General features: G+C 43.6%; 1 protein-coding gene across 4 annotated transcripts in view; it reads right to left on the bottom strand.

Annotated features, from left to right (window-relative positions):
• Nucleotides 1-1,172: 1,172 nt before the first annotated feature.
• The window catches only part of LOC140611110 (uncharacterized), a 32,000-nt gene continuing 20,136 nt past the window's right edge, over nt 1,173-13,036 (bottom strand). For all 4 annotated transcript variants that reach the window (XM_072787921.1, XM_072787922.1, XM_072787923.1 and 1 more), the window contains 3 exons: nt 6,501-6,627; nt 5,092-5,272; nt 1,173-4,679 (listed from right to left, as the gene is read on the bottom strand). In XM_072787921.1, the coding sequence (XP_072644022.1) occupies nt 2,984-4,679; nt 5,092-5,272; nt 6,501-6,627 (2,004 nt within the window). In that variant the 3' untranslated portion in view covers nt 1,173-2,983. The remainder of the gene's footprint in view (nt 4,680-5,091; nt 5,273-6,500; nt 6,628-13,036) is intronic.

Genomic DNA, 13,036 nt, shown 5'->3' with positions numbered 1-13,036 from the left:
TCTACTCCTGTGCTGCTTTCACAACATACTCCTATGCTGCTTCCAGGATGCATCCATGACTCCGGGTTTGTTTTCATAGATAAAACCTTTCCTCCCCAGGTCTGAATAAGTGGCAATAAATATTTCAGCTGACTACTTTCAGACGTAGGGTCCTGCTTTATAATATTCACATGCATAGCATTCCCAACTCCTCTGTATTTTGTGTATTTATTCTACAGTTTCTATACTGTTGCCTGTCAAACTTTTGTGAAAATGATGTACCTAATACTTAAATGATTTCCAATGTTTATCAAGATTTTTTTTTCAAGATTTTATTTTAAAGTCATCTCTACAACCAACATGGGGCTCAAACTCAACCCGGAGGTTGAGAGTTGCATGCTCTACTGACTAAGCCAGCCAGGTGCCCCTCAATGCTTATCATCTTGATAAATATGGACCAGATAGGAAGTACTAGAAAGTTTCTCCTGCCCAACCTTTCCTGTTTCTTAAACGTGGCCCTAACTGGTTTCCACTGCATGCACTTTCCCTCCAACATGAGACACAACAACCAGGAAATGCCTCCCTGGTGCTGAGGGACAAAACCACTGAAATAGGAAAGACTGACTCTTGATCAGTGATGCTTTTGAAGAATGGTCTTGAGAAAAAGTGGGAAATGTGAAAATAAAGGGAATAACACCAAAATAGAGGGGGTAGGCTGGCAGGGGAAGGTCTCATGACCTAGCACCGATTGTCAACTCCACACTCAAAAGAAAGAGACAGGGACACCTGGGTGGCTTGGCGGTTTAGCACCTGCCTTCAGCCCAGGGCATGATCCTGGAGTCCCAGGATCAAGTCCTACATCGGGCTCCCTGCATGGAGCCTGCTTCTCCCTCTGCCTGTGTCTCTGCCTCTCTCTGTGTCTCTCATGAATAAATAAATAAAATCTTTAAAAAAAAAAGAAGAAGAAAGAAGAGACACCTTATAATTCAATGCTTCTTTAGCTAGTGCTTTACCATCCACCAGGAGGAAGTGAGTTTTTCTCCAACAGTAACAGCCTAGCCAATGACACTGTCACAGCTCAGGCAATGAAAGGACACTACACTTGAACTCCCACTTCACTACAGTGGGCTATTTGTTATAACAGCCCCTCCCAACTCCCCCTTTCTTCTATTAAAGACCAGTACTCTCCTCTCTCCTCGAGACATGCTGCTATTTTTATTGTAGCATTTCTGTACTAAATTGTAATTCACTGCTATTAACAGATAAACCCTGGTTTTTCCTGGTAAAGGAACCATCAGCCATATTTTTAAGATTAACAGCATTTAGTACTATTCAGAATATATATGGAAAAAATAATACAATTACAAAAATTAATTACTCCACTTGCATAACATTTTAACATACCTTCTCAGGTAACGAATCATAAGAGATGGCCCTTAGAAGGATGTAACAGATTTGAAAACCCAGGTAATAGGCTTTCTAAGAAGTAATATGGAGGATTACATCTCACACACACACACCAAAAAAATCCCACTGTTTTGAATCACATATTAGGAATGAAAAAATTAAACACTGAGAAACCACATGTAACAACAGAAAAAAACGAAGCATACAGAGCTTATCTCTTACATAGAAGTCAGCTAGTCAGCCATACGGGAAAGTTCCCACAAGCTGCCAAATACACTCACAAGTGCTTATTCCAATCATGGAAACATCCAAAAGGAAGAAATATGGGGTCAGTGCAGCCTCTCTACAGTGCAAAGAGGGAAGGAGGTTTCCTGTATCTGTGGGTGCAGCATTAAATCTGTCAGCAGGGTGGCAGGACACAGATCTATCCTGAGAGGGACAAGATGTTTACCACAGAAACCATGTATTAGGAAAAGCATGGGAGATGAAGGGGTGCCAGGATGAGAGGGATCCCTACACCTAACAGGCTGAAGAGGTGGCCTCGTGGACATGAAGAGCCACAAGGCAACATAAGGATCTGTGTGGGCCTGATAACCAAGACAGTCCATCCCAGGAGAGCTCATGGAGAAGTCTCTGGAATACGCTACCTAACAGAAACATCGAACATATGTTAGGTTGATGGCTGTTCCAGATGACAGACCAGAAGTCAGGAAAACATGCCATGACCCAGGCCCATTTGGGTCCCCATGCAGTTCTGTCTCCTGCTGGCATAGAAGAATGGAAAATCATGTCTCTTTCACGAGGTTTCTCTCCTCAGGGCCTTCATCTCAGAACCACACAGAGGACGACTCTGCAACATAGGGTCTCCTGCCTCACCATGCTCACAATGAAATCCAGGAGAACCAACCAGATGCTAGCTTTCATCTTCACGCCACATGGTTTCTCTTCTTAACTCATCCTGACTGATGAACAACCAAGGTGAAGGGTGATCAGCAGAAATCAAAATATGAACATAATTAGAGTAGACTGTCCTCTTACAACATCCTGCACATTTACTAATTTCTGTAAGGAACACAGGTGTGGTATACAGCAGCGATGAGCAAATGTGAAGATACATCTTTCAATAATAAAGATTGAAATGAAAGGTAGATATGGAGTCGGAAATTCCAGTATCCACAACAGAAGACAAGATATGTATACAAATCACTTATCACTCCTGGGTCCAAAAGACATTGTAATAGAAAAGAGACAAGTTTTACAGAATCATAGATTTTTTTTTTCATGTGTGAGATAACAAAATATATTTCATACAAAAGGCAGGAAGGGAATATTTTATCTCAGTGTTCTCATCAGAAACATGCAGTGGAAATAAATACAGTAGAGATCCTTGTTATGGACGAGGCACTTATAAGGCACAACCATATTTATAACAAATACAGATTGCTGTCCAGCCCTGAGTTTTTATATACAAAATAATTGAGGTGCTATATCTGAAGGTTTTACAACATTGTTTACATTCATAAGGTTTCCTGCCAGTGTGTCTGATTGGATTTACAGATTTTAAGGAAGAATGAAGGCTTTCCCACTGTCCTCATATTCAGAGTTTCTCCCCAGTGTGAGTCCTCACGTGTGCTCGCAGGTTTGTGGGATACCGGAAGGCCTTTCCACACTGCTGACATTCATAGGGTCTCTCCCCAGTGTGAGTCCTCACATGTGCTCGCAGGTTTGCAGGATACCTGAAGGCCTTCCCACATTGCTGACATTCATAGGGTCGCTCCCCAGTGTGAGTCCTCACATGTACCCGCAGGTTTGCAGGACACCTGTAGGCTTTTCCACACTGCTGACATTCATAGGGTCTCTCCCCAGTGTGAGTCCTCACGTGGGCTCGCAGGTTTACAGGATACCAGAAGGCTTTCCCACACTCCTTACATTCATATGGTTTCACCCCATTGTGTTTTCTTACATGTACTTGAAGGGAGGAGTGACAACTGAAGGCTTTTCCACAGTGCGGACATTCATAGGGTCTGTCCTCAGTGTGCGTCTTCACATGTGCTCTCAGATTGGCTGGATACCAGAAGGCCTTGCCACACTGCTGACATTCATAGGGTTTCTCCTCACTGTGCGTTCTCACATGTTTTTGTAAGGATGAGGACCAACGGAAGGCTTTCCCACACTGTGTACATTCATAACGTTTCTCCAAACTGTGTGCTCTCACGTGTCCTTGAAGGGAGGAGTGACGAGTGAAGGCTTTCCCACACTGCTGACACTCAAAGGGCCTCTCCCCCGTGTGTGTCCTCACGTGTTCCTGAAGTGATGTGGAACTACTATAGGCTTTCCCACACTCCTTACACTCATAGGGTTTCACTCCAGTGTGCATTCTCACATGTCTTTGAAAATATCGAGGATGTCTGAAAGCCTTCCCACACTGCTTACATTCATAGGGTCTCTCTTCACTGTGCGTTCCCACATGTTCCCGAAGGGATAAGGAACAACTGTAGGCTTTCCCACATAACGTACATTCATAGGGTTTCACTCCACTGTGTGTTCTCACATGTCTTCTGAAGTATTTGGGACAACTGAAGGCTTTCCCACATTGTTGACACAGATAAGGTCTCTCTCCAGTATGCGTCATCATGTGTCCTTGCAGGGACGCAGGATATTTGAACGTCTTCCCACACTGCTTACATTCATAGAGTTTCTCTCCACTGTGCGTTTTCACATGTTCTCGAAAATATGAGAGGCAACTGTAGGCTTTCCCACACTCTACACATTCATAGGGTCTCTCCCCAGTGTGGGTTCTCATGTGACGTGTAAGATAGGACTGATACATAAAGGTTTTCCCACACACGTCACACACATGGACTCTCTGTTCACAGTGACCTTGCACATGACCCTGAAAGGATGACGGGCAAGTGAAAGTTTTTCCACATTTCCCGCACTCTAAAGATTTTTGACTACCCAGACTATTTGAGTATCTCTTAGGTGCTCTCCCAATGTCCTGATGTTCATAAGGTTTCCTCACAAGATCTGCATCCACCTGAGTGCTAAGGCTCAAGACGCCGCTACAGGTTGGCCCACATTCCTCACAGGGATTAGGCTTGTGTCCAGGGTGAAATATTTGTGGGTTCTCAAGGAAAGAACCATCTCTGAAGACTTCTCTACACTTAGCACATTCACAGGATTTCTCTCCAGCAGGACAATCCTCATGCACAGTAAGACCTGTAATCTGGTTTACAGTGTCTCCACCTTGATTACCTTCATTGCTCTCACAGACACGCTCCAGCAAATGACTTCTGTTCAAAAAAGGAAGGCACACTGTTAGGCAAAAATAATTATAACCAATCCCTTAATTAAAGATCTACTGATGTTTATTAATGATTATTTGACTACCTAATGAGCAATTCCAAGGAATGGGCATGTTTGTGGCACCATCTACACTGCTACAATGTAAAAGAAGCTAAATGCTCAAAATAAGGGCCCAATAATAACTGTGACTGTCAGCATTGCTGACATGTGGATTTTGCTGGTAAATGTTATGAAATGGATTATATTTCTAATGATCAATATGTACATCACATTTATATAGATCTTGTATTGTGTAATTCCGACTACAAAAATGTTGAGCGCTAGGTTTATATTTTTTAATTTCAAGTTAGTCTAACAATTTGCCAAGATCCCCCTTTCTCCTATGGGAGAGGCACTCACCTCAGACACCTCTCCTGGGATTGGAACTGATCTCCAATATTATGAAACACTTGGTTTTCTCCAAAAAGAGCCCAGGAATCATTTCTTGTAAATCTTACTATTTTCTCTTCACTGGATAGTTCACTCTCCAAAATATTCAGCTGAGTTCTTGATCCACAAGGTTTAACTTGAGTGCAACAATCTGCAAGAATTGGTACCATAATTGAATTTCTTGGGAATGGTCTGATGTTTAAAGGTAAGAAAACAGACCCTATGTGGCTTTCCATTCACATACTGATCCCAAATGTAAATGAAGTTCATCAGGAAGAATGAACATGTGACCAAAGAAAAATTCTGAGGACCCTAATGATTTGGGACTTTGGCAATAAGAGGAGAAATATATGAAAAAGCAGCCTATCTGCTGAAAAATACTTCAAAATATATGGAGACTAACGTGGAAAGAAGTATTATCAGAAAAGCAAAGTAGGAAGGAACTGGGCAAGATCCATACATCCACATGGCACCTCTAAGAGGAATACAAAAAGGCTTGCCACATGGGCAAGGATAGAAGAAAGTTCCAACAGGGAAGCCAGGTGAATGACAGACATCACTCTTCTCCAACAAGGACTGAGTCATGTTTCTAATGCTCATATCCAAATGCCATTCCCTTCTCCAGAACCTGGTCCAATCAAGGGTTCCTGGACTGTCATGAAGGCACAGAGGCCCTCAGTGAAGCCTGCCTGCGCTGCCCCAGCTGCCGCCAGGAGGTCAGATGGTGTGTGTGCCTACTGCCCTGCCCTGGAGAACAGCTCAGCATGAGGGAGGATTTGAAGGGCAACAAGCAATATGGAAATGGACCGTTAATTTGGTCTTCAAGGTCACTGAAGATGATGAAGTGCAAGACTAACTGCAGCATGACTGCCATGAGAAATGGGTATTAACCTCAGTGTATCCTCCACAAAGAAGTACTCACTGCCCCAGAGCAACACCAGAGACCATTCTCACACTGATAAAATTAGACAGTCTAACTTTGATCCAGAGCAATAGTCAATTTATTACATGAGGGATCCCTGGGTGGCTCAGTGGTTTGGCTCCTGCCTTCAGCCCAGGGCGTGATCCTGGAGTCCTGGATCGAGTCCCACATCAGGCTCCCTGCATGGCGCCTGCTTCTCTCTCTGTGTCTCTGCCTCTCTCTCTCTCTCTCTCTCTCTCTCTGTCTCTCATGAATAATAGATAAAATCTTTAAAAAAATTTATTACATGAAACTGTTTTCACAGAAAAGGTATGTGACTCGAGGTAGGTTCCATGAAGGTTTGGACCATGTCTGTCTCTTCCCCAATGTATTCCCATTCCTTGGCCCCAATAATACTGGACACTTATAAGAAACATTTTATCCTAAAAGACCAGTGAAGGGATGGAGCCATCCTTACCCACTGCAGCCAGGTTCCTGCAGGTCTCCAGCATCACATCTCTGTAAAGTCTCCTCTGACCACGATCCAGCAAAGCCCACTCTTCTGGGGTGAAGTACACGGCCACATCCTCAAAGACCACCGAGTCCTGAAACATCCCACAGATTCAATTGCAGTAATGCTCCATCCTCACCCATGTGTGTGGGATGATTGGGGGGGGGGGGGGTGACAGCCAGGGAACTGTACTCCATTCCTAGGACCCGAGTCACACATGTGTGGGAAGTGACAACACGCAAGGGGATCCACTGCAGTGCACTCAGTGATGGGACAGGCTGGGAACCCAAAGCAGAGGGTGATGACAGCAGCCGATACAGGCGTACACACACCCAAATATTATTTTTACCAAGACAGAGCAGATCTGAGCAGACCAGTAGAGTAAGAACGAAAAATGAAATCGTCATTCAGACAACACAGAAATCGGAAGATACATCTTCGACTTGCTCAAAGATGATTACTGCCTTGTCAGCTCCAAGAACTAGAACCAATGTGAGGATGCCATGGACACGGATTCCAGTGCTGCTCTCACCCTGGAAGGCAACAAGGTCAAGGAGCCTGGTGCCGTCCCTCTATTCCAACACAGGCAGACACGACCCTTTCCCTGGATTAGGTGGACTCTGGGCATGGAGCCAGGGGGAGCCAGGGAGGGCCAGGGGGCCTGACACTCCTGGTGTGTAACAGGAGTTCTGGTTCTTGAAGAAACTTGGAAATCAGCAGGGCCTCTCAAGTATACACCCTAGTGCCCAGAATTCAAGGAGAAAGACACCAGAAAGAGCCCCTGGGGGATTGATGGTAACAGAGTCACTGTGACCTTAACAGAGAAAGAAAATAAGGCTAATTCATAACTTCAGAGCAACAAGGTATGACCCCACACTCGTGAAATACAGAGTAAATTTTTTTTCAAAAAAAAATCAGACATTGTTTAAACAAAAACTGTGTTCTCAATACTTAATGGAAAAAAAAAATCCCAACCATATCACCTAATAGGAAGGCAAATTCTACTTCAATCATGGTTTTAAGTGGGGTTTGCTTATCACACATCTGATAAGTCCTGTATTTTAAATATGCCTTAAAAATTCATACAACAATGAAGAAAAATTAAACACATGATACGAAGAAAAATAATGTGATGAAATAATGGGCAAAGAATATGAGCACTTTTGCAAAGAAGACATGAAGTGGCCAATAGTTTCAGAAAAAGACGCTAGATGTTAGTCATCAGGGAAATGCATATCAAACCACAAGGAGATACCCCTCCAAACCCACTACAATGGCTATAAAGCTGGACAAGTAAGTGCTGGTGAGGATGTGAGGGAAGGGGGAACTCTCGTGCATTTCTGCTGCTGGGGATGTAAAATGGTGCAGCCACTTTGGAAGAGCCTGGTGCATCCTCGAAATGATGAATGTACTGTTACCACACAATACAACAATTCCACCCCTGGTATCAATCTACCCAAGACAGTGAAGATGAGCACAAACAACTAATTCACACATACTCTAAGCAGCGTGATTGATAACAGCCAACAAGGGCCAACCGCCCAAAGCCCACCAAGTCTTTGAAAATAAATAAAAGAGACACAAGTAAAATGGAATCAGGGGGCCAGACCTGGAGCTCCCACCAGTACCACTCATCCTGTACCGCACTCATTAGTAAGAGATAACCTTGGACACATACTGCCCCAGCAGGAGAAAGGAAGGTTTCCTCCTTCCCTGGCAACAGCCCAGCCAATAAGATAGTCACAGCTCAACCAATGGCAGTCACACGCTAGACTATGGGAGACAGTCACAGCCCACCCTATGAGAAAACACTATACATGGAACCCCCAGTTTGCTCCAGTGGATGTCTTGTTAGGAACAGCCCATCTCAATATCCTCTCTCCTCCTTTATAAGAGTTCCTCCCTTTGTTCTCCAGACTTGCCTGTGGTTTTACATACAGAATTGCAAATCTCCACTATTACCAAATAAACCCATTTTTGCTAGTATAATAACTAGTAGATTTATTTTTTTTAGGTTATGATGATCAGTCTTTACATGACAATTACAATCAACTCCAAATTGCCTTTAAAGAAAATTCTGGTTGGGCTCAGTGGTTAAGTGTCTGCCTTTGGCTCAGGTCATGATCCCAGGGTTCTGGGATCAAGTCCCACACTGAGCTCCCCACGGGAAGCCTGCTTCTCCCTCTGCCTGTGTCTCTGCCTCTCTCTGTGTGTCTCTCATGAATATATAATCTTTAAAAATAAAGAAAATTCTGGTCTTCCTATAGACATGGAATCCACCTAGGTAACATTTAAGTCTATGTTTATTAAAGAGCAGAACCTGTATCTTTTTCTTTTAGTTAAAAGGACTAGGACAGAATGTGAAAATATGTCCACTGCAGATTTTATTTGCCAAAGCACTCATACATATCCTAAATGAGTCACCTAAAAGACTGTTAATTTTTTTAATTAATTTTATTTATTTTTAAATAATAAAAATATTATTTTTAATATTTTTAGCACCAAAAGCAGGCACTAAACCACTGAGTCACCCAGGGATCCCCAACTAATTTTATTTTTAAAAATAGACTCCACACCCCACATGGGGCTTGAACTCACGAACCTGATATCAAGAATTGCACACTCGGGATCCCTGGGTGGCGCAGCGGTTTGGCGCCTGCCTTTGGCCCAGGGCGCGATCCTGGAGACCCGGGATCGAATCCCACATCGGGCTCCTGGTGCATGGAGCCTGCTTCTCCCTCTGCCTGTGTATCTGCCTCTCTCTCTTTCTCTCTGTGTGACTATCATAAATAAATAAAAATTAAAAAAAAAAAAAAAAAAAAAGACTTGCACACTCTACTGACTGAGCCAACCAGGAGCCTCAAGACCACTAAAATTCTTAATTTTCAATTCTAGCAAATGGAGGTTCCTAAACAAAAACAAAGCCGGACTAGTTTCTCGAATTTTTGCAGAGGATCAGGACATTAGAAAAAAAAGATTGCTACCAACCTAAGCGCTCCCACAGCTGCATCCCTGCAGCCAGCCTTTCCAACATCCTCCTCATTCCCAATGATGGTGCTCCAGGGAACCACAGGGATCCTTCCCAGTCTTCCCCTGTAATCAGCTTGAAGAAACCACTCCCCACCCTGGGAATGACTCACTCCGTGTCCTTGCTGACAGGCATATAGCCCCAACCTAGGAGGTCTACAATACAAAGAGCAGGGATCTCTAACGAACCTCAACAGGTTCCTGTCTCTGAACTCACTCCCTTTTGTCTAGATCCTTTGAGAGCTACACCATTTTCTACTTAGTTCCTATGCCTGTAGTCATTTAATTGGGCGGACACTTTTTAAAAAGGTGTCTTTGCCCTAAAAAAGGGGAAATAATTCTAATTCTAAATAATTCTAATCCCTAAAAAGGGGGACAACAGTGGTCAAAATAGACAACCAAAGGAAATAAATGACCCTTCCACATCTTTCATCTGCTCCATCTCTGACACATTATAGTGGAGTCTAGGGACATGATCATTTGTCTTCATTAGATCACCTACTATCCTCTTTCTGGGCAAAATCTTCAACTGATGTTGGCAAAATTCACAGTGTGCCTCCCATCACAATTAAAATAGATCTCTCAGGGGTCCCTGGGTGGCTCAGTGGTTTGGCACCTGCCTTCAGCCCAGGGCGTGATCCTGGAGTCCTGGGATCAAGTCCTGCGTCGGACTCCTTGCATGGAGCCTGCTTCTCCCTCTGCCTGTGTCTCTGCCTCTCTCTCTTTCTGTGTCTCTTATGAATAAATAAATATTTAAAAAATAAAAATAAAATAAAATAGATCTCTCAACCTGTCTCCCCAGAATCAATCAATATCCTATAAATAAAGAAGCCCTTAATGGCATCAAGCTCATAATAGAAAATTACAAGCCTCAGAGGCTCACCATCCCCTGCACTACTCCCTGTAATGGTCTGTTTTCACCTGGGAGAAAACCCAATGGCCAAAGATGGAGGTTTGTCTAGAACCTCTGAGCACCATTACCATTGTTAACCCTTGGCACCCTGTTCTTCCTAACACCCATATGCTACTGACTCAGTTTCTAATTTATGCACATTCCAGGAGGAATACATGACTCCAGGTTTTTATCAACAGAATAAAAAAATTTCCCCACGTCTGAAAACTGCCAACATTCAATTGGCTACTTTTAGACCTAGGGTCCTGGTTTAGAGCCGTCAATTTGCAATTTTCATGTTACTTTTGCTTTTATAATTGTTGCCTGTCAAAATGTTTTAAAAATGATATATTCATCAAGGAGATAATCTCCAACGCTTACCAACTTGATAAATAGGGACCAAAGATGAGCAGGATCTCAAGGATGCCTGAGACTCCTCCCCTCTAATCTTTCTTGTTACTCAATTATGGCCTTAACTGGTTTCCAACTGCTATGCACTCTCCCTGTGACATGGGACATCACAACCAGGAAAGGTCTTTCCTGGCACCAAGGAACAAAAGCACTAAACATGGAAAACCGACTTGTAATCAATCAGTGATGCATTTGAGAAATTTTTTAAAGATTTTATTTATTCAGAGACACCTGGGTGGCTTAGGCGGTTTAGTGCCTGCCTTCAGCCCAGGGTGTGATCCTGGAGTCCTGGGATCAAGTTCCACATTGGGCTCCCCACATGGAGCCTGCTTCTCCCTCGCCTGGGTCTCTGCCTCTCTCTCTCTCACTGTGTGCCTATCATAAATAAATTTAAAAAAAGGATTTTATTTATTCATTTGAGACAGAGAGAGAGAGCATAAGCAGGTGGGGGAGGGGAGGAAGAGGGAGAAGCAGACTCCCCGCTGAGCCAGAAGCTCAACATGACTGATCCCAGGACGCTGAGATTATGACCTGAACCATCTGAGTCACCCAGGAGCCTAAGAAAAGATCCTTATCAGAGGGAGATGTGTAAAAACTAATATAGGAAAACCTTGTTGGGAATGGAGTCAGGAGGGGCACCTGGGTGGCTCAGTCAGAAGCCTGGGCTTCTGACTCTTGATTTTGACTCAGGTCATAATCTCAGGGTTGTGAGACTGAGCCCTGCATTGGGCTCAATGCTCAGCAGGGAGATTCTCTCTCACTCCCTTTGCTCCTACCCCAGTTGTGCTCTCTCTAAAATAAAACCAAAAAAAAAAAAAAAAAAAGAAGAAGAAGAAGAAGAATGGAGTCAGGAGGCCAGCAGGTGGGGCTCCCGTACCCTACCACTCAGTCAACTGCAGACCCAACAGCAAGAGAAGGACCTTGCAGTTGCAAGTGGATACCACTCTACTAGGGCAACAGGAGGAAGGTTATTTTCCCACATGGCAACAGCCCAGGCAGTGAGAGACCATCACAACTCAGCCAATGAGACGCAATAACACTTCCAAGCCCAGTTTGTGCCAATGGACTTCTTGTTTGCAACGGCCCCTCCCCAATCCCCAGTTTCCTCTATAAAAGAGCCTCCTCTCCTCAGTTCTCTCTGGCTTGTCTGTGGTTTCACTGTAGCCTGCTTTTTGGAGTTGCAATTCTCACCTATTCCAGAATGAACCCATTTTTGCTGGCAAAGGTAATAACAGTTTCACTTTGAAGGGTAACAACTCCTTTTTTTTTTAAGATTTTATTCATTTATTCATGAGAGACAGAGAGGGAGAGAGAGAGAGAGGCAGGGACACAGGCAGAAGGAGAAGCAGGCTCCATGCAAGGAGCCCAACGTGGGACTCGATCCTGGGACTCCAGGATCACACCCTGGGCCGAAGGCGGGCACCAAACCGCTGAGCCACCCAGGGATCCCCAACAACTCATTTCTTAGGCATATTCATACAATGGAATATTATTCAGCAACGAGCAGAATGAAGTACTGATCCAGGACACAAAACCAATGGACCCTGAAAACATTCACAGGCTTCACAAAGACCACACATGGTAAGATGTCATTTATACAGAATATACAAAATAAGCAAATCAATAAAAGAGGAAGACTAATCAATTGTCTAGAAGCCAGGGCTGGGATGCACTAGAATGTCACATGACTACCACTACATGCAGATTCTCTTTATGGAATTAATAAAATATTTAGAAATGAGAATGTGAGGATGGCTGAACAATTCTGTAAATACAATCAATACCACAGAACTTTTTTTTTTTTAATTTTTATTTACTTATGATAGTCACACAGAGAGAGAGAGAGAGGCAGAGACACAGGCAGAGGGAGAAGCAGGCTCCATGCACCGGGAGCCCGACGCGGGATTCCATCCCGGGACTCCAGGATTGCCCCTGGGCCAAAGGCGGGCGCCAAACTGCTGTGCCACCCAGGGATCCCTATACCACAGAACTTTATACTTTAAGCAGATAAAACTTCATGGTATGTGGTCCATACCTCAGTTAGAGCTATTTAAAAAAATAGTCATAGAGGGGCGTCCAGGTGGCTCAGTTAAGGTTGAGCAACTAGGGGATATATATATATATAATTAAAATAAAATAAAATAAGATAAGATAAAATAAAATAAAAGTACTT

Source organism: Canis lupus, chromosome 19 (genome assembly GCF_048164855.1).
Source record: "Canis lupus baileyi chromosome 19, mCanLup2.hap1, whole genome shotgun sequence".
In the NCBI taxonomy this organism is placed as follows: domain Eukaryota; kingdom Metazoa; phylum Chordata; class Mammalia; order Carnivora; family Canidae; genus Canis; species Canis lupus.
The sequence above is the reverse complement of the archived record's forward strand: the minus strand, read 5'-3'. Positions and strand labels throughout refer to the sequence as shown.